Source organism: Culicoides brevitarsis, chromosome 1, assembly GCF_036172545.1.
Source record: "Culicoides brevitarsis isolate CSIRO-B50_1 chromosome 1, AGI_CSIRO_Cbre_v1, whole genome shotgun sequence".
Classification (NCBI taxonomy): Eukaryota; Metazoa; Arthropoda; class Insecta; order Diptera; family Ceratopogonidae; genus Culicoides; species Culicoides brevitarsis.
In genome coordinates, this window is record NC_087085.1 from 24,107,964 (window position 1) to 24,133,527 (window position 25,564).

Consider the following 25,564-nt stretch of genomic DNA (forward strand, 5'->3'; position numbering starts at 1 on the left):
ATTATTTGAATTGACAGTAATGTTTTTAAGGTTATTTTATTTTTTTTTGGGTCCGAAAATGTTTTAATGTTTTAAATTTTAAAGGACGGTATAAAACTATATGATGTATATATTCATGTCATAACAATACATATTTATTAATTGAGTAACAACGAAAAGCATTTATGCAAAAATAGATATGTATATATTTATATAATTCTAGATTGCAACCCAATAAGATTATTAAACTGTTTATTCTCGCTTTCGATCCCGATGGTGTGCTTGTGCCATTGTGATGTACTGCCTTACTAATCTAGATATTTCATGTGCCTGCTCTGTCTGAACTCGAGTTATACGCTGCTGTAGAAGATTACCTACTTTCATATCCAAGAATAGAGCACCGTCCTCTGAACGTACCTGTTAATTGCAAAAAAAATAATAATAATAGAATAAAAAATCGGAATAAATCGCATTCTTAGATAACCGCATATATTGTATAAAACCTCGTTTTTCGAGGTTTATATGAAATAAAATGAAAAATAAAACGAAAAATGAAATAATAATAAATATGTGATTTTTACCTTTCTTGTCGATATAACTTCAGTATATGACCATTTCTGTAATGTTTCATGTGTATTGGGATCTAAGAAAAGTACTCCTTTTCGATTTAGTGCTAGAATTAATTCTTTCCACATTTGATTGGGGTCATCAGTTGATGAGTCATCAGCCCATACACGTTTAATCGCAAAAAAACTACTGCCAAACAGAGGCCACGTAGATAAAATGTTTAAAAATTGTGCTTTTACAGCCACCGTTGTCAAACTAGCTATTGTAGGCCATGCTGTAATTAATAATTTTTAAATTTGTGTTATTTTTTGTTTAATTAGAAAATAATTTTGTTAGCTAACCTGATTGAACTAGTGCCACCCATTGAGCTGGTCGCAGTTCACGAAGACTCAAAGCTGGCTTTGGTAATAAGAATTTGATCTCCTTCATAGCAGGAACATGATTCAAATCAGCAGCACGGTGTAAAATTGCCGCTATTCTAGCCATGTCTCTCACAAAATCAGGACTTGGCGCACCATTTCCTGGTAGTTCTAAGAGTAAACCTTCAAGATAATCGGGAGCAACTTGATTAAACAGCACTTCAATGTATAAGGGAGTCGGAACAGGATCCCTTTTAAGAGGAAAGTGCCAAACAGATCTGCAGAAAATCAAATAAAATGGCTGTCCTGATTTTAGTAACTCTGTTGTTACATCAAGAATGTATTCATCAGCAGCAAGTGGCATTGTAAATGCGTCTCCTTGGACAATACAGTATAGAGAAAATTCTTGTTGTTCAGCTTCTGTATCGATGCCAAGAAGAGAACATAGTTCACCAATTACATCGGATACAACAGTTGAGCAACGAGTATTTACAACACGCTCTGCCCCACCAGGTAACCTATAAATTTGACGACGTGCTGATCTGTAAAATAACATTCATTTGTTTATTATTGTAAGAGAAAAGTGAGACCATTACAAACCTTCCAGCTGATACCGCTGTTACTTCTTCAACACTCGGAACATTTTTGCGACCGCCACAACGTGCTGTCTTTCTCAAATTTGCTAAGCAAACTGCTGCAGTCCCATGGCACGAACGACGTCGATCTGATGCTGCCGAAGTTAAATGCTCTGTAAGATACGGACGTAAAGCATCAGAGCATCCAAAGTACGCAGCTAGAATGCTCAATAAACGCCAAGCACGCTGAGATGATTCTGGAAAAGGCGAACGATTGGCAGTTGTTTGTTTCATTAATTGGCAGTATACTTCATCTCGTAATGCCAAGTGTTTATGACAGTGCTAAATCGAATCAAAAATGTAGACTTGAAATACACATTGTTTTAAATATCTTAATGATCTTACCATTAAAATTGTGTATACACATTTTACTTCTGTAATATCACCTTCAATAGGTAAATCCATGCTGTACCGTAAAATGCAATCAAAACACTCAATTGCCAGAGGTGCAATATCCGGAGGCAACCGCAATAAAGGAGCTCGCAAAGGAAATCCTTGCCATTTAACCAAATCGGCATGCGGTGTACGTGATGAACGTTTATCAGAAGATCGTCCAGATTTTGATTCTTCAGCAAAACTAAACAAAAATATAAATATTGTATTTGGTTTTTTAATTTTGTTTATTTTATTTTATTATTTATTATTAATAGACGATATTAGGTAATGAGAGACGCGATTTCCGAGTTTGTGGGATGGTGCGTACAAAAAAGTAGAATTTCAGTTATGCTGTAGCAAAATTTATATAGATTAAGTTTCATTTTTATATAAATATTTATATGATGTTATAAGTATCTATATTTACTATAGTTTTGTTAAAAAAAATTACATAAAACATGCATTTCGAGAGTAGGTGAAACAAAGCAAATAATGTAAAAGATTTCTTCACTGATTACACTGAAAATAAATAATGATTTATCATAATTGCATGCACTGATAATCCCTCATTCAGAAGTATTTATTATTTAAATAAAAATATAATACTATTGATTGATTGTGGAAAGCGTCATCCATCAAAAGCATCGAAAGCTTAGTGGCGTATTCCAAATTTTTGTACCCGATTTAAAGAATTTTCAACAGAGTTCTCGAGAAATGCTTTATATTTATTAATAAATATGCATAGGAATAAATCAGGGATTTTTTAAGAGATGAAAAAAGAATTTCTGGATTAAATAATTATCTAAATTGTCTGAAAAAGTGAAATACTATAAAATAAATTAAAAAAAAAAAACATTTTCTTCAACTTTTAATAAATAAAAACTAGTTTCCGCTTTCACTATTAATAACTAAAGTGATCATTAAATACCGTTCATATGAAAACAATATTAACGGACTAACTTTTCATAGTTATAGTATTATATTAGCTATATTGATATGAAACTTTATACTGTTTAGCGATTTGACGGTCAATATAGAGTTGAAGGTCATTAACCATGCATTGCGAAAGTAATTTATTTCTTACGATACATTTAATAATTTGTTTGACTATTATCAACAATATTTGTAATCGGATAGTGAAAATGAAAGTGCAAACCAGTTTTTACAATTTCCGTAGTAAATAGACAAGTTCCAAGATCAAATATCTTTTTGCAAAAACTTGATAAAAATTCACTTTCATTTATTTTTTTTCATACATATAATGAAAATTGAAAATTTCACACTTGATTGTATATTTTTGCTAACATTGATGAAATGCTTTTGGTCAAAAAGTTAAATAAAATGTAAAAGTCCTAAAAGAACAAATAAACCTGCAAATTGAAACAAATGCAAGTACTCTACATGTTTCATTTTGGTGCACAAAAAGGCCAATTTTGTGATACCCTACCGAGAAATCATCGAAAAATTGTCAGAATCAAAGGCGGTAAGCTGCTAAACGACAGTAAACTTTCCAAAGTATTTAAATTTAGGCATACAACTACCTGGCTTTAACAAAAAAAATGACATTTTTTGGGCAAAAAAGTATTCTTTTTTTCATATCCTAAAATTTTTTGTAAAAAATTAAAATTTTTCAATTCACAATGAACGAAAACTTTAATATAAATTAGACAGCTAAGATATAATTATTTAAAAAATCATTTTTCGTGAGCTAAACATCGAATTAAGTTCACAAAGGATCTATGTAACAAACATTTACTACAATTCGTAGTAAAATTCGGAAAATATTTTTGAAGCATATGGAAAGCTTTTGAGATTGATTTTTAATCCACATCGAGTTTTTTTATTTTCTACAGTAAGTTTTCATTGAAATTTATTTATTGAAAAAGCAAAAGGTCGAATTTGTTTTGAAAAAAAAAAAAAAATGCGGTATTGTGCTCGTAATGTCGTCCGTCCGTCCGTGTGTCGTGCCAATTTGTCATCTTGCTAATTCGATCAATAATCATACGATTAGTGATGTCAAAAGTAAGTCCTTTTCGAATTCGAGTACTCGCAATCGACTCGCAAGCAAATTTAAATAAATTTAACCGTTGCAAAGTTATTAAAATATGTAAGTGTGTGTATTATTCACAATAAGCCCAAAATCGAATGGGCTGAGGTGGAGATAAACCTGACATCATCAGTATGTGTGTGAATAAAAATCGTAAAAACTTCGGAAAAACTCGGAAAATCGAAAATTTTTAAAATGTTCAGAAGAGTCTTGTGAGCAAAGTGGAAAGTGAAAATTCGTGGAAAACTTCGGAAAAATTTTTAAGTGGAGACAAATGGACACAAATTTTCCGACGAAAAAAGTGTCCACTAGACACAAATTTTCCAACGAAAAGTGTCCACTGAACACAAATTTTCCGAAAAAATATCCAGAGGAAAATATCGCGAGTAATATGAAAAGTGAAAATTCATGAAAAAACGAATGCAATTGAAGGGCTGAAAGGATAAATCGCACATACGCACTTTTTGACAAACTGAGAAAAAACGATTTTAAGTTTTTTTCTGTTTTTCAGCTGTAAAATTTGATTTTTACATATTTTCTTGATGTTTGAGCTAATATTTAGTGAAAAATGGTCAATAAAAACGATTTTCATGCTCAAAAATTTCCTACCTCAACAATAAGGAGGCGTTTTGGGCAATTTTTATCGAAAAAAAGGATAAATCGCACATATGCATCGAAAAATGTGATTTTTAAGGTCTTCTAATTTCAATGTTTTCTTGAAAAGTTTGGTTCAAAATGACTTTTTATGCCTAAAAAAAGTATAAAGAACGCAAAAAAGTTGAAAAAAAGTAATTTGGAGCAATTTGAAAATTTGGCTTTTAGCCCGTTTGTATGGCTATGTGCGATTTATCCTTTCACTTTGCATATGTGCGATCTGGCATATTGCAATAAAACACACATTTTCGAACAAATTTTGAAATTTTCTTTTTGTATCTAAAAGTACTCGTCTTTCCGCATATTTTCTCATTCTTAACTCAATTTTGTCAAAAAGTGCGTATGTGCGATTTATCCTTTCAGCCCTTCAATTCTTCTCGTTTACTGTGTACATTGTAAATAAAGGGGAGGCGGAACTCACAAAATTTCTACGGTTTCTGATTATGAGGAGATAATGCATATCACTAAAAAAGTATATTAAATTTTTATTTAAAGTTTTAAGGTACTCACTCGTTGCGAAAATGTTGAAGTGCGAATTGTAGTAATGAATGTTTGGTTACTGATGATGCTTGATTGGTGAAAATTCCATCTGGATCAGTATCTTGATGCATTACAGTACCATTTGTAGATATTATAGAATCTTGATGGCTCACTGAGTTTTTGCAATACTGTACAGGATAACCATTAATAGGTGAATCGCTGTTATCGCGTCGCATTACGTTTTGTTCATTTTCTTCTGCATTTCTATAATGAAAATCAAATTGATCTTGCTGTTCGATACCAGTTGAACTTCCATGATGGTGTTGAAGATTTTTTTCGAGACGTTCAATCGGTACATTTAGAGTTTGAGCAGCTGCACGTGCACCAGAAGACAATGTAGTTGTATGTGTCTAAATTAAGAAAACAAAAAATATAAATGTTTAATTTATATTTAGCTACCACAAAAGTAAATATATTTATAAAAATAAAAAAAATAGAAATTTTATAATGATAGTTCTGAGCAAAGAGTGTGGCTTCATAAAAAATAATATTACAAATATATTTCACATATCCCATCACATTGCAGGTCAATAACCTTTATGTAACTTTAAAAACATATACTGAAATAGTTGGAGACTGAATAGTTTTATCTGAGAGTTTCCAGTTATTTTATTCACACTTAGGCCGCTCCAAATGAAATTTAATCATTTTGTCCAAAATTAAAAAAATGGAATCATACCAAAATGCCAAAATTTAAACAATTTTTGACTATTGATAAATATTTCTGTTGTTTTGAGGTTTTTTATATTGTATATTTAGGTTTGTATTTTTAAAATTGATTTAAGAACATCTTAAAAGTTGAAAAAAATGAATATCATAAACAATAACTGTCAATTTTTTTTTTTTTTTTGAAAAATAATTTCAGTAATTTTTATAAAAAATATTTTTTTAAAAGAAAAAAAACAATCCAAAATAAATTTCATTCAATTATTCAATAAAAAAATTTAATTTTCTTAAAATATTATAAAAATAGATCGAAATATGGTAATTTTGGATAAAATTTTTAACTTTTTTATTTATTTTTTTTTTTTACTCCACACTTTTTTCAGATTTTATTATGGCGGTTTCATTTTGACGGCCTATCTACAAATTTTAACATAAAAATAATGTAATATATAAGGAATTAAAAAATTTGAAAATTGTTTTGCACAATTTATTCCTTATGATATCATGTATTACTATTCAATACATGGGATCATAGGTTGAATATTACTTTTACCTCTGCTGCCTCGCGAAGCGTCTCAAAACGAGCAAGTATTTCCTTAACTGACACTTTTGCTTCAATTGGTTCTTCTATAATTGTTTCCATTTTTACAATGGAGTTTGCACTTGCAATGCTATTGCGCCGGTTAGATTTGTTCGTAGTTGTACCATTATTTGAAGCCTGGAGTAAATGTGGACCAAGAGTTCTAAGAGAAGTAGGCGTTATGAGCTGTTCTTTATCAGATCGCCTAAAGCCACAATTTTTCAAATCACAAGCTTTATGAGACTGTTCCAAGTACGCTGTAGCAAATATTTCGTTTTGTGGGTTTTCATTTTGCAACTGATCTAAGTCGCTTTGTCGCAAATGATGATTATTTGCTTCGTTTATTTGGGTAAGTTCAAGAAGGGAATCAGAATCAGATAGGCGTTCAACATCGTCTTCTTCCGATGTTTCCTGTTCGGAGCTGTTGACAAGACTGTCGAGGGACGCGGCGCGTTGTAAACTGTTTTCGCTAGCAACACTTTTACACTCATATTTAAATTTTTTTGCAGTCTCAGTTATCTTAGAAGAGCTTTGGTTCTCAGAATTTTGTTCAATTGTCTCTTGAGGGTGATTAGCCAATGTTTGAGGTGATATAGGACTAGGTGTGAGTATGGAGTCGTAGCATTTATAAACATTCGATGGATCTCTTATTCTTAATGTAGATCCTGCCGAGCGATTACGCTCAATGGAGCTACCTATTTCTTCAACTGTGCTTTTGGGCATCGATGTCGGTGTGTACCGTTATTTCATTTTCATTCAGATTAGATCACTGTATAATCATCTTGATAATGATTTGTTTCTTCTTTGTTTTACTGTTATTTTATTTTTATTCTTGTAATGTTATGTATCATATGTATATAACAACAATAATAAGCAGCTTAAATTCGACACATTAACAAAAAATTTTAAAATTCAACGTGGCCAATTTCTGTAAAGTTGTTTTAACAGCATTTCTAGTTGTTTTAACAGCATTTATCGATTTACTAGCAAATAAAGTATTACTTGAACATTTATTTTTATTATTATTATACGTAGCTCTTTTGATGTATCATAAAATGAATGCTACAAATAATACCGTTCTCTTCGCTTATTCTAGTTGAGACTTAACGTTCATGCGAAAAATATATTACTCAAAACAGAATGTTACGAATTGAAATAATTATGAAATTTTTTCTTATTTTCTCATTTTGAAGCACTGATTTCATTCCAGTCCGAACCGTAAAACGATTAAAATGATACTGAAAAAAATTTGTTTAACAAACGTAATTTTACAAGAAAATAGCCACGTATATCAATATATTTCTACAGTGTACGCTTGGAGAAATGAGTTACTCAAACTGAACATGTATTTGTCCCGTTGCACAGCATACTTTTTAACTCTCTTACTTTTTCTATATTCCACATGTAATAAAATATCTTTCTATAGGTGTATAATACTACACTGTACTATGAATTTATAACTTATAAGCTTACCCGAAAAAAGGAGGTAAAAGCTGATACAGTGGTTTCATCACACGATCGAAGTGTTCCAAAGAATGAACAAAGAGTATATTTGGTTTAAATTTGAGATAAATTTTAAATGTGAAAAGCCTAATTAATTTAAGAAGTGACTTAATTTAACATATTACTTTTTATCGACTTTATGCCTCCTTTCTTAATGCCTAGGATATTGACAGAAAAGATTCATTGGAAAAAATATATCGGAAAATTGATAATTTTATGTTTTTTTAGCGCATTTACAAGGCGCTGTTGTGCTTGATTGCGTGTCCGTCCGTCCGTACCGGAACTCGTATTAAAAACTTGAATGAAAAAATGTATCTAAAATGTAAATGCGCACCAGTTCGTCGGCTCGACAACTGATCACTAGTTTTTTGTTGTTAAAAAAACTTTTAAAAAATAATTTTTTTTAGATCTTGAAAATTAGCGCGATTTTTTTTCTCCCGAATCGATGCTACAAGTCAAAGAGTTAAATTTAATCGTTTTTGCAATAATGAACGTAGTATTTTCAAAAGGTAATTAAACAAAATAGTTATATGTTCAAAGAGGCAAACATATTACAAACATCTAACTTACTTACAAACAATAAAATAGAATGTCTACAAAAGTAAAGGGTTTGAAAAGTTAATAAACAACATAGGCTCACCTGTCGGTATTCCTGTAAGAAGCTTTGAACCATGTTCTGAATGGCCTGAGCTCGTGGAGCATGTAACGTCAGTTTATGACCGTTTTTCAATACTAATTGTAGAGCAGCGGGTCTCGGTAAAGTGCTAATAGTATGCAACTCTCCAAATAAAAATGATTTTAGAACAATTATTGCATCCTTCTCACGTCTAGCTAGAAAAACACCATTATGCGACACTGCCAAAAGAGTAACGTCTGTCATTTGAGGTGATCCGTTGATAGGAAATAGTCGTGCAAAATATAATGGCCAACCACGGGCCATTTCTATTAAGTGACGTTTTACGATGGCACGTACTTGTCCTCGCATATTCTCTGCAGAAACACTATGGCTATTCAAAAGATTTATTGCTTGACGTTTTTCTTGACTGCTGATACGCAATGTTGATGTTATATCAAAAACATCAGATGCAACTTGTACAAATAGAACATCTAAGGCTGCTGGTGTGCCCATAGATTCGTTTGGACGAAAAACTTCCTTCCGCACACGTAATTTCCATGGAACTCGGTTATACGTAAAACAGGCTGAGGCTGAACTTTTTAAAGAAGGTGGCGCAAGAACAGGAGCTGGTACAACGGGGGCTGGTAGTTCGTTGATGTGATCCACCTTATCTGTATCATAGTTATCGACTTTGAAATTCTCTGCTTTACGTTGTGCGTTTTTTTGAACCATATGTGTTTTAAAAGTTGGTGTTGAAGATTGAACAGATGGTGATCGTCGTGACCTGTCCTTTTCTGTATTTTTTGGAGCTGCAGGTTGATATACCTTTTCTGCGTCACGCTCACGTTGGATTTGAGTGCGTTCGTACTCTCGTTCACGCTTTTCGCGCTCTTTTTCACGATCGCTTCCAGCTGAAGGGGGACCTTCAACTTCAGATCTGTCCCAAAACATTTCTCTGTCTCGAGAACGACTGCGGGATCTTGATCTTTCACGATCATGAATTATATCTCTTTTTAAGCCTACATTAAATTCAAATAAAAAATTAGTAAATTAGTATTAAAAAGAGACTTTTATGTTTCTCACTTGTTTCATAAACTATATCAAGTTTAGCAGCCTCTGCACGATCCCATAAATCTTCATGCGAATGATCTCGTGCCCCAAAAGTGTCACGTTCTTGCCGCTGCACAAATGAAGGAAGTTCTTGTGTTAAGTTACTTTGTTGCTTTTCATTGTGATTTAACTTTGGTGGATTAGGTGGCACGCTGTTCGGGGGCCTAATTGGAGGTGGTGGAGCTGGTCCAGGGGGGGCAGGTGGAAGAACCTAAATTAACAAGATATTTACATAAATATTCAAACTCATTTTTATAGTAAAATATTTACTGTTGGCCAAGAAGAAGTTCCTGGTTGCTTAGCGGACTCCATACGTTGAATTTGTTGTTTTACTCCAGATTGATTTTCACTATTGCCCTTTATTCCAGATAATTGTGTTTCTAACATTATTCTACGGGAATCTTCTAATTTAACTGGAACTCGATCAGGTTTCTCAGAATTGCTAACACTACGTACAGAGTGTCCAGCAGTCACTAGTTCTAATCTTTCGCGCATTTCGTTACTCAATTTCAACTTGCCTACACTATATGGTGATGGTCTCTCTGCACCTATCTCAAAACTTCGTTTTGATTGTTTTGTGATTTGTTTCCCTATTGACTCTGTTTGTTTTTTGAAACTACCTTCCTTTGAAAGTGTAACTGTCTGCTCAAGATCAAACTCTTCCCATTCCACACCAGGAGAACTATTACTACTACAATCCGTCGTCACATTTAATTGAGGAGTTGATCGCCGTTGGTTTGCACGCAATTTGAAATGCATAAAATCTTCACTTAAATCTACAGGCGTACTTCCTTGCGGTGGAGGCCAACGCCATTTTCCAATTCGAACAGTTTTTGCTCTACCATAAGGATCAAGAAAAGGACGAGTTTCGAGAGGATTTATAGCTTCTAGTGGTGGTGGTAGTGGTGGAGGGGGTGGTGGTATGACCATGGAATTACTTCCAGTATTTTCAGAAATGTTTCGTGTGCGAACTGCTTCCGTAAAGCTTTCCGATTTTTGCTTTGTAAAATGTTGTTTTTTTATATTTCCACTATTTAAATTAAGTGCTACATTTGTTGGTGAAGTAGGATTTGATGTTTGTTGTGTAAGTAAAGATTGCAAGGCTTGATTTTGTGCCACCAATTGTTGCTGAATTTGTATATTTTGTTGCATAGCTGATTCTAAAAAGGCTCGTTGCATTTGCTGTTGATATTCGGCTGCATCAACTCCTGGTGGTATTTTAAAGGTAGGAATAATCTGATCTGCATTGAAATTACTCATTTGTAAGAGAGTTGTGGATTGAATACTAGGTGAGAAAACATTTGTTTTTGTTCCTCCGCCTTTTATAGATTCTGCTAATTCTGCCTTAGTAGTTAATCTTTTTAATGAATCATTTACAAAAATTGGTTGGAATAAATCCGTAATATACTCATCTAAGGAAACCTCGTTTATTGAAGCGACTTCCTGATCTAATTTGGCTGTAATAGTATTATTATTTTCTGTGGTATCTTCTTCTCCGCCTCCTTTAATTTTTCTAGATAAATAAACAGAGTTCATCAATTGGTCACATTTTTTGTCTAATAACGGCGCTTCAATAAATTCATTTATTGTGCCACCACGAATGCTGGCAGCTAATGATCTGGCATCAGAAAGTTCATCCAATGATCCATCAAGTACAGGACTAAATAAATCATCTAAAAACTGATCAACATCAGATGCCTGTGAAGGTACTCGTACTCTTCGAACATGACTTGCTAGTGATGGAGTTTCACTCGTATCAGACAAGGCCGATGATCGAACTGTAATTTCTGAACGTTCAACATATTTACTAGAATGTGATCCAGCCGATCGTTTACCAGTTTTTAAGAAACGAGGAGGGGGTTGAGTTAATGGACCAAGTCTCTCTGTGGAGTGATACCTTTCATTAAGTTTTGATTGTGAAAGTCCAAGTTCTCGTAGTGGTTGAGTTTCTGATGGTAGTGTTACTTCGGGTACATCTGAAGATAAAAGGTCATCTAGTGAACGAGATCGGGACTTTTCTTGTTCAAAATATCTATCATTCAATGCAGAACTACGTGATAGAATTTCATGGGAGTTTTTACGAGGCAAACCTGCTTGTCGAGAGTATTCTATACGTTTATCCACTTTAGAGCTACTACTCATAACAATAGGCTCCGGAACAACAGGAGGCTCACTAAGTCCTCTTTTAAAAGGGGGCTCTGGTGGTGGGACTTGTGGTCTTTTTGGACTAATAGGCTCAGTGTCACTAATTGTAGCTGATGAGGTTTTGCGCACAATACGAAGCAAATCACTTCGCACAGTGGGAAATGCAGGACAAAGTTCTTTCTCAGTAATCAAGTCCAGTACATAATCAAGTCCACATGAATCAGTTATCGCGTTGCCATCATCGAAAGTAACAGTCCAACCTAAATTATTTATTCCTGTTGTAGATATCGCTAATGCTCCTGCCTCCTCACAAGTTGTCCAGGAATCTACAGCAACAGTTTGTACGGTGCCATCAGGCAATGTAAGACTTAAGGCAATATCTGAAAGTTTCGAGGATGCGCGCCATTCCAACCAAGATGGGGGATAAACACGTGAGCTAATTACTTGCGATTGTGACCCATGGCGCAATAGTTTTTTTAGCAACAGATCACGCATTGACTCTGGTGCTGTATCCGAAACAAATTTCAAAAGATATTTTTGGAAAGCAGCTCCGGGTTGAAAAGATGAGAGACAATGTAACATCAATTGCCAAATTCTATAACCACAAGACTTTTCTGCCTTATACGCTTGATTACATAGTTGAACTAGTATCTCATCTCTTAGTCCTCGGGATGCTAATCCTTTATGAACAATGTAATCTGCTAATGTTTTTTCTTTAGCACCATCTAAGGATGTATCTCCAGTCCATCTCAATATTAACTTAAAAATTGCCAAAGAATCTTGAAAATCTTGATCTCGTGCAGCCGCTCTTGACAAAAAAGGTGTACTAATAGGGTCACGTCGATTTCCTAGTTTGATACCGTTACAATACACAGAACTAAATTTGCCGAATGTAAACTGATCAATGTCAGAAGGAAGACTTCCAGCAACGAGGGGCGGACCAGGTACAGTACCAACCACTTTTACGAGATGACGATCACCGTGTATTGGTGTCCATCCATCAATTTTTGAGAAAATGAATGCAAGCTCTGCCGGTACATCGAGATGAATGACCGAATTTCGTTCAGCTGCTTGTTGTTGTTCTTTTAGTAGACGTTGAGCCTGTCGCTCCTTATTAACACGTTCTGCATCTTTACGTCGCTTCGCATCATTTTTTATTTTTGCGAACCGTTTACGTTGAATTCGACCACGTTGAATGGCTTGCGCCTTTAGTGTAGCTTTTCGCAAAGCAATAAATTTCTTACGTTGATTATAAGTACGCCAAGCAGATTGAATTGTTACTGCACCACGTTTTTGACGTATCAAACGTTTTCGTGCGATCATTCCTCGTGTATGCTTCTGTATGATTACAGCTGCATTTTTTAGACGCTCCGCACGGCTATTTTCCAACATACGATGAACAGTTTCTCGAAGAAATACTCGAGTAGCACCTAGTTGAAAATCTGGACCTTCTATATTACTGTGCGGCAAAGTGTCCAAAACAAAACGACAAAGGTCTCTATAAGGTGTTCCTCTAGGAATTGGCTGCTTTAACATGTGTCTATAACGTTCAACAAAATGCTGGAAACGAAGTCGAACTGGATAACCACATTGTCGAATTTTTATTGTATCAAGCATTCCTAAATATCGTAATTGTTGCAAGACGCACGGCATATCCATTCGTAAAGCTTGCTTATCATTGTTTGGTTTTATGCAACGAACAAACCATGGATTGCACTTAGACATGGACTGTAAAAGTTGTTGAAGCGAGTCCGAGAAGCGAGCGGCCACTGTTGGGGTTCTTGGTTTCATTGTGACGAATCGACCATTAGTTCCTCTTGGTAACGTTTTACCAAAATCTCGTTGAGCACGCATCTGTTTTGTCATTTCAGTAACAAGAGTTTGTTTGCTCGTACTCAACAATTCCAACACGTCGATTCTTAATGCATCTCGATTTTTATCTAAAAACCCTTCAACAGAATACCAAACTTGTCCAGCATAGTGTTGTATTCCAAATTCTTGTGCACCAATTCTTGGTCTTGAATAAAGATCATTAAGTGCATGATTATAGTGACATTTTTCAAGAAAACTTGTATCAGTCGCGCGTGGAAAATTTGATTCATCATCAAGAAGGTGAAATATACCCACTGGCTTTTTGGCTAACAGATGTATTACGGGCATATTATCCTCCCAACCTAGGTGATTCCATTCAAGGCGTTCACGTGCATATTCTGCTTGTTCTAATTTGAAAACGTGCTTATTAAAATATAACTGAAGACTTTCATTTGCATAATTAATGCATAACTGCTCGAAACTGTTTTCCGTTAAATCTTCAAAACCGAAAATATCAAGTATGGATATTCGATGTGCATCATGTGTACCTCCTTTGTGGACAATTGAATTAATTCGTGACACAAGCCTGTAGGTAAGATATTTTGTTAGATATTTATGTTTTTTACTGAATATTAAATAACATTAATTGACAATATAAACAGTCCCGAATTTACCTTTGGAATGTTTAAATGGAGTCTAAGGCTCTTGAACATTGAATAGGTAGTTTTTATCTATTAAATTTTTCGAGTTAGAACATTATTGCAATTTTGAAATAAAGTGTTAAAAGTTACTTTAAATATCTGCATCATATTTATTTTACATCAAAATCATATTTAAAACCAAAATTTCATATCTAATTAATATCAATATGATATAATTTTATTAACGTTAATTCGGCACTGAATATAAATGTACCAATAAATAAAATTTTAACTCACCAGTTGAAGAGGCCAGAATACAAAGCTTTTGCAAATGCATCCCGTGCATCTAGTGCTTGGTCAATGCTTAATGGGGTATATAATCTTTCAGTTCGCGTCTCCGTTGTTCTAGAAGTCAGGGCTCTTAAAATTCCCTCTGAAGGAATTTGTAAAAGATGCGCTGCCCATTTTACTTCTGCATCTGAACCTAATTCAACTCCCTCTTGTCCATGTCGAAGTTGTCTACGATGAAAATATACATTCCCTAAATGTAAAACGGCAGCTAAAACTCGCACAATTCCTTCTCGCTCAACTTCTGATACACCTAAAACTTGCATAGCCCCTTGCAACGACGTCCAATCAACACGACCAGGTGCAGTGTCCGTTCCCCCTTGATTTAAGTAGAAGTATTTTTCGGAATCTAGTAATCCATATTTTGCACGATCTTGCTCAGATAATCCTCCAAGCAACTCATAGAATACATGATAGTTTCGTTCACCGGGAGCTTGTGTAACAATTCTTGATTTTTCTAACAAATATTGTGTTATTTTGGCACCAATGATAGCACCAGATTTGAAATAAACTTCCAAATATTTTCCAAAACGAGAACTATTATCGTTTCTAACAGTTCTTGCATTACCAAATGCTTCTAGCAAAGGAGAAGCTTCGAGTATTTGTTCAGTTATCACGGTAGATGCAGAACCACCACCAGGTATAACGGCAGCCAAATACTGCATTACTAATTTTGTGGATTCAGTTTTACCAGATCCTGATTCTCCAGATATAACTACCGCTTGTGGCGTTGGAAGTGCAGCATGTGCAGCAGCTCCAATGGCAAATAAGTGTGGAGGTAGTGTGCCTAATGGCTTGCCAGAATATTTTTTTGCCATTTCTATCCCGTACGCCTCTGGAAACATTTTGTATGGATTAACAGCAATCAAGATACTTCCTGCATACGTGTAGATTATATCATTGTTGTAACGTAATTTAAGATTCCAAAGTAAAGACGCCTCGTGTAGATCATCAAGCTGTGTCATATCGTCTACTCCATTTTTCCCAAGATCTTGGCGAGGCTGAAGATTATTCTCATTAAAATTCAGCGTGAATGTTTGAGGCTGCAATGAAAAAAGGTTTCAGTTCAAAAATTTGAATTTTAAGTAGATATATTAAGTTACAAACATTTTTAGCTAGGACGTCACTACAAATAGACGTAAGTCGCTTAACATACTGTATATTTCTAGAACGAACTTTGTATTTCAATGATTTTTCTTTCTCTTCATCATTCAAACACTTTTGAGTGCTATTTGTGATATCGCATTTAGGAATACGTTGTCGACGTTTAATACGAGGTGATAAAATAAGAATTGAAGGAGATGGAGAAGGAGATCCACCTTTTTGCCATGGTTCAAAATAAAATCGTACTATACGCATTGAATCATATTGAATTTCACGGGATTTATTTTGTAGTAAAACTGTTTTGTTTTCGGTTTTCAAAGATTTTCCTTCTTTACTTCATAAAATAATGTACGGCTTTGCCAATTGAGGTACGAAAACTAACTGTGAGTTTTTTCACTTTCATTAAAATCATTTACCGATATTTTGAAAAAATATAAGCGTATAGTATTTTTTGTAGTAGCAATTATGTATTTTTGAAATACAATTTTTACAATAATTGCAGATTTTATTTCCTGATTACATTCGGATTACATAGTTGTTTAATATGAGGCACATCAACCTTCATACTGCACACTGTGTAATTCATACTGCACACTGTGTAAAAACTTTTCACTAAGTATTAACTAAATTTCCTTATATTAAATTGCTTAAATTTAATTGCTTGTGTTATGAACGATCAATTGTAAATGCTTCTAAACCGTTTCAATTTGTAACCAACTATGAATCTCTTAGTTTAGAAAATTTTCTATTTCTTTTTAAAAATGGATGATTAAGAAAAGATAGTAGACAAACAAGTTTAAACTAGATAGTATAAACTGCGTTCAACTTTCATATAAATGCATTCTTTTCTATGTTTGATGGCTATACAGGTGCTTAAATTCATTGATTTCTATGAAGAAATCCTCAAACTATGCGTAAATTTCATCTTACATAGGTACATACATATGCATGTACAAATTCAAAAAGGAAAAGTGGAATTTTCATGTAAAACAAAAATGTAGTGTAAGTATAAAATAGAAAATGTTTCAATAATGTGTGGCACAACCGGTTTAAATACGAACAACTTAATATATTGTATTATGGTATCATATTTATACAAAATGGCACAGTTTCAGTTGAATAAAAAATTTATTCTTCTTTACTTATTTTAAGAATTTTCTATGTTTTTATATAAAAATAAAAACTACTTACCGTTCCATTAATTAATGCTTGAACCACGATTATTTTTGCTGCACGATGTACTTCTTGGATTTCACCTGGCAATGGATGGCCAAGCCCATGATCAAACCATACTAAGTCTCCAGTAGACCACTCCATGATTATTTTTGTATCAATAACCAAACATTTCCTAGCATTTTATATGAATAATAATTAATAATTATATTTATATTATACTTTTTAAATATTAAACAAAAGCTTAAATACAGTGAATATTCTATCTCAGAGCAACTGTAAGATTGGGCATATTCTCTAATAGGAAATTTCAATCAAAATCCCAAATTTTGAGTTTTATTTTTCTAATTTCAATAGAAAACCATTTGAAATTGTGTAAAAAATTATAAATAAGGAATGAAAAACCTATTCAAAATAAAAAAAAAAATTCAAAATACTTAAAAACTTAAGAAAGTCAGCTTAGTACAGTGATGAGCCTAAGGTCAAGATCTCTTTCTAACTCACATCGTTCTTAAAATTTAGTATTTACTAAGATCTTTTGCAATAGAGGCTTTTGTTGAGATTTTCCTTTCATTAATTAAAACAGTTTTAAATTAAAATCTTGCCCTGACAATATTGACAGGTAAAACCCATTCCTCGGCGTTTATTGATAAAGCTTACGATTTCACAGTATGAAGTACAATAGGAATCTTTAGAGAACCCGCTGCGAGCCATTCTAGACCATATAGGGGTCTAGTAAAACTTACTCTACCATGCTTAAAAACTTCAAAATATGTCAAAGTTATCCATTTTTAAATAATTTAATAAATTGAAATTGTGGATTTCTAAAAAATTGTTCTTTAAAATAAAACGAGGTCCCACACTTTTCCGCAAGTTATATGATTTATGTAAATTTGACTCATATTAATTAAAATTGTCTTTGAAACAGATTGTTGTTGTTCTTCTTACAGATTTAAATAAGTAATAACTAACAAAATTTTCACATCTTAATAAAATCAATACATGAGTTGAAATAGAAATGAGTTTCAAATATGTACTTTGATTTATCAGTTTATGAATGACATGACATCATTTTTTTAAACATTTCTTCAAAAAGTTCAATGAATAGTGAAAAATTTAATAATAAGTACATGAATGCAAATAGTCACACGTTTTTAAAATGTACCTTAAATTCAAATAAGAAAAATTTAGGTTTGTGTTATTTCTGTTGTCGATTTAACTGTAATTTATTTGCAATTCAATTTGAATTACACGTACACATTCAAATTAAAAAATATTTTTTGCTGAAAACAGAAGATTTGGTTTGGTAACAAGAATGAAACCCCGTCAAAGCACATATTCAAATCCATTACTATTTTTGAACATTCAAAAAAATTTGAATACCGTCATATAATAATAAAAAGAAAGCTGAATATCATTATTTGTCATACTTCAGTTAAGTATTTTTCACACATTATACTAAATATCTTATAGTCATATAGCAAGCCTTACCTTTCAACTATTTTACATAAATATTCAATACAATTAATTTAAAGTGTGTTTTTTTTTCTTATGGAAAATCACTTTTTTGTTTGTTTGTTTTCAATAGTTTTCTTAATTAATTCTTTTCTGGCACATTACTAGAACATCAATTTCTTTTTACATAACAAATAATTAATTGGAACCAGTTTTATTTAAGTGTGACACAACGAAAAATTGCTTGTAAACTGATAAAATATTCACAAATTATAAATATGTAAGTACCTAGATGTAGAAGAAGTTATTTATAAAAACATTTACGTATGATTCGTACACAGAGTTTTCTTTAAACAGTTATTTTATACCTATATGTATGAACATAGACAGGTAAAAAGATTGTATATTTAAGTATGTTTTGCTAAGAAAAGAATTCAAGATGGCTGATATGAACCGACGTGGTATTTTTTTACTTATTTGATTGATGAAATGTTGGCGAAGTGTTTGCAAAAATTAATAATCTTCCAGATTCCACCCACAAATCCCTCGCCCTCATTGTTTTTACTTAATCTTTGAATGTGAATATTTGGAACCCCTTATTTTTTTTTTTAATGTATAGGAATTTGTGTATTTCGATATCACACTTGCAGTAAATAAACACTTGTTATTTATTAAAAAAAAACAAACAATAAAAAAATCTTTTTAATCGGTTGTGTTAAATTACTTATTTTTGTATACATAGATGTTTTACTTTTAAGAAATTTTTATAACATCCGAACGAGTCAATGTTTTACTTAAGACTAAATTACACACCAGATACCTGATTCAAATGTAGCTTAGCTATGCAGTATGCATCTGATGATGTGGTAACATTGACTTTATAAATTAATATTTCTTTATTTATTTTTTTTTTATTAGAAATTATACAATTGTTAGATTTTTGCATGTTCAATCTAAATTAAGAACTCATTAGGGTATCTTTTCCGAGCTGTAATGTGTTGTAAATATGCAATAAGTACTTAAAGAATTATGTAGTCAACAAGTTTAAAAATATGTTAAGAATCAACACCTTGTTAAGAATAAACATTTTCATTGATAAAGTTTTTAATTTCTCAGAATATGTACTATAATAAATTTGATATAGATATCTACTTCATATGATAAAAAAATTAAATAAAAGAGTGTGGAAAGGACAGTAAATTAGAAGAAAATTCATTTGAGAAAACTTTTGACTAATAAGCAGGCTTTAACAACTGAAATAAAATCGATAAGTTATCGTGAAAAACATAAACATGTATGCATTTTTTTAAATACCTAATAAATATTTATCTAGAATATTTGAAAACTTGAATCCTGCTTAGCTTATTTCGAAATTCATACGTTAAATATCTACTGGTGAACTATCGGCGACCACTCAAAAACAAATATGTACTAGGATTTAAGACAAAACAAAACAAATCAATTTTTCGTAAAACTCTTTACATGGCTTGTGTATGAACAAGGTAAGTAAATACTTCATTTAATCTAAAAAATGTTGTTATCTCTCAATTAATGCACAAAATATTTTAGATCTCCTCCCTCTTCCTAAATGACGAAGGATATTATATTTTTTGCAATTAAAACTCGACTATGCATTATCGTTCTACAAACAATTTCGAATAAACTGATACCTGACCATGATCCCGAAGTTTTTGTCAGCCCACTTGATGACACAGTCAACGTTTGGATGCCTGAAGCGCAATGGATTATTGACACACTCTTGGGTGGTCTTGCACGTTGGGATGCACAATATTTCCTTCATATTGCAACACATGGGTACACTTATGAACAGACTCTTGCATTCTACCCACTATTTCCAATGACGGTTGGAATCATAGCAAAACTATTATATGCCATGTGTCCAATTGTGTCAGTTTACCACTTTAGTTTGGTTGTAGCTGTCTTACTAAACATATTTTTTTTTGTCAAAGCAGCCGTATGCTTATCCGAGTTAAGTTTACGAATGACAGGCAACAAAAAGTGGGCACAACTTGTGGCATTGCTATTTTGCTTAAATCCAGCATCAATTTTCTTCACAGCACCTTATTCAGAGACCTTGTATTCATGGCTCACATTTAGAATAATGCTCGAAACATCTGATAATACAATATCATTCATGCGATTAGTAATGCCGCTCAGTTTGAGTTTAGTTTGTCGATCAAATGGATTTATAAATTTAGGATATGTTATTTATTTCGCGCTTAAATCATGTTTATCACTAAGTAAGAAACTAAACAAAATGACAATCATTGTACGAACAATATTAGTTGTAGGATGTGCTCTCATTTTGTATGGTATAACGCAGCTTTATTTTTACTATTTATATTGCAGTCGTCACCATATAAATCACAGTCCTGCAATAATACAATACGCACAAAAACATGGATTTATTTTGTCGGGGATTCGGCAAAATGGAAGTAGTCCTTGGTGTGACAACGATTTGCCAATGTCTTATTCGTACATTCAAAATCACTATTGGAATGTTGGATTTCTTAACTATTACAAATTGAAACAACTGCCAAATTTCCTCCTTGCCGCGCCAATTTTGGGAATATTTTTGCATTTTTGCTTCAACTATATCGCACAGAACACACGTTATTGTATTTACTTAGGCCTTTTGGATAACAAAATCACAAAGAAAATAACCCTATTCGAAAAACAAATATTTCCTTTTATGCTACATGGTCTATTTCTCACCATGTTCTGCATACTTTTTGTGCACATTCAAGTGGCAACTCGTTTATTAGCTTCATCTAGTCCTCTTTTGTATTGGTATTGTGCAAATTACTTCAAAGATACCGGTATTAATAGTTTAGAAGAAATACGAGACATAATATTATTAGACAAATCAGAGGCCCGAAGACTGATTTTATGTTACTTCATTGGGTTTGCACTCTTTGGGACAATACTTTTTAGCAATTTCTTACCATGGACGTAAGCTAAATTATAAAAAAAATACTTATAATGAGAGATGTTTTGGAACATAATTTAGTAATAAAAGAAATGTATATAATTACGATTTTAAATATACAATAGGTACTGGTGTTTTATTACATTTTTATTATGAATAAATAAATGAATTAAGAAGAAAGATTTCAGTTTTACAATTTCTTATTCCTTGTCGATATTCGGTCATTCCATAATGTACAATAAATTTTCGATACATATTTTTTGCAATGCAGTGAATAAATACAAAATTAAATTAATCAAATTGTAAGGATGCGACTTAAATGAGACTTTACAAATGCAATAAAACATATTTTAAATTTTAATTTTAGATACTTTAATTATTATTTCATAAATAATACACTGTAAAAGAGTTTTCCGAAGAATCTAGAATGTCTAAAAATCTTATTTTGAAAACGGAAAATAAGTCAAGTTACCCTGACTTGCTGATTTTAAATGTTTCATTGTAGAAATTACAAGAAAATAAGTGATAAACTCAAACGTATTAAGAATTGTTTTTAAACCGCTTATCATCAAATAATTATTTTCAAAAAGTAACATTTAAACGTTTATATACGACAATCAAATTGTCTCTGACAATCGTCAGATAAAATAAACAAAAGGTCGGTGATAAATAGTTATCAGCTATATAAATAATCATATTTAAACATTGTGTTTGATTTGGACTGATTAAAAAACATAATAAAACAAAAAAAATTGATAAAAGAACGAGTATGAATCAAGGTGAAAAAACTGTGAGTATTCTGAGAATTGAAGTAAATAAAAAACTGTACTATTTTATATTTATTTTTAGGATAATAATCAAGGATGGTTAAAAGTAATAGGTAGCACACGTCCTATTTCTTTTTTCCTCAAATCATACGCAATGTTTATACTATTGTGTGACATAGTATACTTCCTCACCTATTTAGTCGCCTCAATTTTCCAAGCAATACTGAATTTCATTAGGCCACCTAAATTGAAATCGCTTAAAGGTGAAATTGCAGTAATAATTGGTGCAAGCCGAGGTGTGGGGAGAGAATTAGCAATAAAGCTTGCTGAGCAAGGAACAGTTCCGGTTTGCCTTGATATTAATCATATTGATAACCAAACATTAGTGAAAGATATCCGTAAAATGGGACATGAAGCATTTGGTTACACGTGTGATGTTACATCGAAGGATCAAGTAGAGCATGTTATAGATGCAATTGATAGAGATGTTGGAGACATTTCAATGTATTTCCACTGTTGTGGAGTACCCAGTCCAAGAAGCTTGGTTTCGGAACCACCACCCATACAAGTAACAATGGATGTTAGTATTGTATCACACTTTTATGTAAGTATAAACTCAATAATTTTGTATATATTATTTTATTGTTTTTTTTTTATTTTAGTTACTTGATCAAATTCTACCAAAAATGAAAAAATTGAAGTATGGGCACATAGTTCTTTTAACTTCTGTAGCTGGACTAAGTTGTATTAAAACACAACTTCCATTAGCAGTAGCTCAATTTGCCGTACAAGGTTTATTTGAGTCCCTAGTAGAAGATCTTCGAATGTCAAAATGCCAAGATTTAATTCAAATTTCTTTGATTCACATCTATCCTTTTATTGTTAGTGAGAATCTGGAGAATGATATAAGATTACGGATTCCATCGTATTTTGGAACAATTCGTGCAGAACACGCTGCTCTTCAAATACTACGTGGTGTGCGAAGGAATCAAATGGAGATTAGTATACCTACATATTACTTTTATATTGGGAATATTTTGCGTATGTTGCCTAAAAACGCTACTTACCTTTTAAGGGAGATGTTGGACACAGGTGTTGATTTTGGATAAAATTTTAAAGTCTTCCAAATTTTAAGATGTTTAAATTGAAAATTAATAAAGCCAAATTCAACAATCAGTAGCAAAACCTGCAAATAAAAATATTTGATTTCGTGTGATTGCACTTTTCTCTAAATTTAAAAGCTCTTTTTTCTATACGGCTATGAAAATCTGATGATGAGCGTGCCTTGGGCGAAAAATTTCATCATATCTAGACTATAACAAAGTAAGTTGTAGAAAATGTTTATAAAAAAGTAATTTTTATTGGTAGGTATTGGTAAAAAACAAAAAATACAAAAAATTTTGTCAAACCGCACAAATTCCCAAAAACCAATTTCCTTAAATTACTTAAATCTTGTATTTCCCTAAAAAGCATTTTTTCAATAGAAAGGTTTCCCATTCACCTAAAGTTTTTACTGCATTTCAATTTTTTAGAAAAAAAAAATGCGGTATTGTGCTCGTGATGTCGTCCGTCTGTGACGTGTGCCACTTTAATTTTATTTGAATTAGCATATTTTGACAGCATATTAAAAAAAATTATCCGTTGGAATTTTAAATTAGTGTTCTTCCGTTGGATAATATTGTCGATGAAAATTAGTGGAAAACTTCGGGAAAACTCGGAAAATTCATGGAAAATCGGAAAATCTTGAAAAATTTTAAAATTAAGGGGAGTCTTGTGAGTAACATGAAAAGTGAAAATTGATGAAAATTTTCGGGAAAACTCGGAAAATTCATGAAATTGAACACCTTGAAATGCGGTCGTCATTTGATTATCGTTTCGCAAACGAATGCAATTCCTTCTCGTTTTATATGTGCTCGAATTATTTTTCGCAATGCTTTTTTAAATAACTAATATTCAATCGCTTACTTCTTACTTTTGCACCATTTTCCTCCAAGCAGTTTTGAAAGCGAATGCTTACTATCTCCTTCTCACTCTTTTTTATCTTCTCTCTCGCTCGGATTTTGTTACACTCCTCCCCTTCATACCATTGGTTGGCTGCTTTGAAAAGCTGGAAAATTCGTTCAAAGTGAAAAAGGTTGAAAAATGGTGTCGATTAAACAAGAAACGAATAGTATTTTTCTAAATATTGTCATTATCGGATTGAAATATAGAGAAAGTACAAATTGATTAAGTGATTATTCGGGAAGAAAAGGTAGGTTTCTAAAAACTATAAATATTAGTATCAGGGAATCAGTTGATTATTATTTTGATTTAAATTAAAATAATATTAAGATAAGTTGATGATGCCCCACCTAAGCACACATAAAAGGGCTTTTTGTGGGTTTTCTTTATTCCTAACCTGTTCCATATTTTTCTTTAACCGTGCTGACCGTGCAGAGAGAAGTCTCTAAATTCTTCGGGTTCTATCATACCATTCGCATAAAATGTGATCTGCTGTTTCTTCTGCTGAGTGACAGATTCTGCAATCTGTTGAATTCCTATAGTCCATTCTACTGATTAATTTATTCAATCAAGCATGTCCCGTTAGGAAAGCAACCATGACTCTAATTTGAGTAAAGTTCATGTTGATCAGCTCTCTAGTTCTTGCCAAAGATCTGTTTGGTACAAAACTATTGACATGTTCTGATAGCCTCCTTTCTTCGAATTCCCAGTAAGTTAAGTTAAAAGTAAGAAAAGTTTTTATTATTTTTTTTTTAAATTAAACCTAGATAACAAATTTCAATTCAATAAATGGTGAATATCAATGAAACATAAAATTAACATAAAAAATGAATTTCAAAAATGACTTGACAATAATTTGATTGTGTTATTCATAAAAAAAAACGTTATTCATAAAAAAGATACAGAATAAGCAAAACTTTGCAAACAGATAAAACCATGTTAAATTTATGTAAATAACAAAAAAAAAATGGTAAATATTTTTATAACATGATTTCAAGGAATTTTAAACCACAGATGATTCTCAAAAGTAGAAGGGCACAAGGTAGCTTTTTAAAATGTCATCAAGCGCTACTCAATCTTTGGCTTGTCGAAAGCACGTGTCAAAAATTTCACGCTTCAATAAGTCAACTTTCACACCCCCTTTGGCAATGTTTTAAACATCGAAAATGTATCTGTTGAACCATCAACGTTGGGCAGTAAATAAAAGGGTCATTCTCGTGTTTATTTTAATTTCCGCAGTCACAATAGTAATCATAATCAGATAATTTCCAGTTACAACATTTTATTAGGTACCTTTTCGATGTAACTTATAATAGGTATTTCCCGTTTGAACAAGTGTTTAATTGTTATTTGGGAGAATCACATATGTTTTGTGGTTATCGAGAAAAATATTTTTTTTTTAACTTACTGACTACTAAATCAATGTAATGTTATAATAATGTTTTTATCATTAATGATACAAACATATAAAGGGGACTCTAAGTTTTTGATTTCTGAATTGATTGCTATTATAAATATTTTATCACTAAATATCTGA

The 25,564-nt window shown here is 32.2% G+C and overlaps 3 protein-coding genes across 6 annotated transcripts; 2 read left to right on the forward strand and 1 right to left on the reverse strand.

Moving 5' to 3' along the window:
• Positions 1-111: 111 nt before the first annotated feature.
• Positions 112-18,535, reverse strand: LOC134836877 (unconventional myosin-XV). The gene is made up of 12 exons (XM_063852147.1): positions 18,346-18,535; positions 16,873-17,029; positions 14,527-15,620; positions 9,902-14,174; positions 9,605-9,842; positions 8,546-9,540; positions 5,127-5,506; positions 1,886-2,117; positions 1,506-1,822; positions 888-1,447; positions 561-820; positions 112-396 (listed from the first exon to the last, which is right to left on the reverse strand). Exons 2-12 carry the CDS (start codon positions 16,996-16,998, stop codon positions 232-234), a joined length of 8,640 nt encoding a protein of 2,879 aa, XP_063708217.1. The 5' UTR covers positions 16,999-17,029; positions 18,346-18,535; the 3' UTR covers positions 112-231.
• A 1,205-nt stretch (positions 18,536-19,740) lies between these two features.
• Positions 19,741-21,381, forward strand: LOC134836788 (GPI mannosyltransferase 2). 2 transcript variants are annotated; one of them, XM_063852006.1, is made up of 2 exons: positions 19,741-19,811; positions 19,879-21,381. In XM_063852006.1, exon 2 carries the CDS (start codon positions 19,898-19,900, stop codon positions 21,284-21,286), a length of 1,389 nt encoding a protein of 462 aa, XP_063708076.1. In that variant the 5' UTR covers positions 19,741-19,811; positions 19,879-19,897; the 3' UTR covers positions 21,287-21,381. The 2 variants fall into 2 exon arrangements, with proteins under 2 accessions (XP_063708076.1, XP_063708077.1); XM_063852007.1 differs by lacking the exon at positions 19,741-19,811 and having other exon boundaries at positions 20,097-20,217; positions 20,283-21,381.
• Positions 21,382-21,907: 526 nt separating this feature from the next.
• LOC134835996 (17-beta-hydroxysteroid dehydrogenase 13-like) lies at positions 21,908-23,240 on the forward strand. 3 transcript variants are annotated; one of them, XM_063851099.1, is made up of 4 exons: positions 21,908-22,049; positions 22,109-22,139; positions 22,227-22,630; positions 22,689-23,240. In XM_063851099.1, the coding sequence occupies exons 1-4, from the start codon at positions 22,029-22,031 to the stop codon at positions 23,133-23,135; spliced, it is 903 nt and encodes a 300-aa protein (XP_063707169.1). In that variant the 5' UTR covers positions 21,908-22,028; the 3' UTR covers positions 23,136-23,240. The 3 variants fall into 3 exon arrangements, with proteins under 3 accessions (XP_063707169.1, XP_063707161.1, XP_063707177.1); XM_063851091.1 differs by having other exon boundaries at positions 22,109-22,630; XM_063851107.1 differs by lacking the exon at positions 22,109-22,139 and having other exon boundaries at positions 21,924-22,038.
• Positions 23,241-25,564: the final 2,324 nt, after the last annotated feature.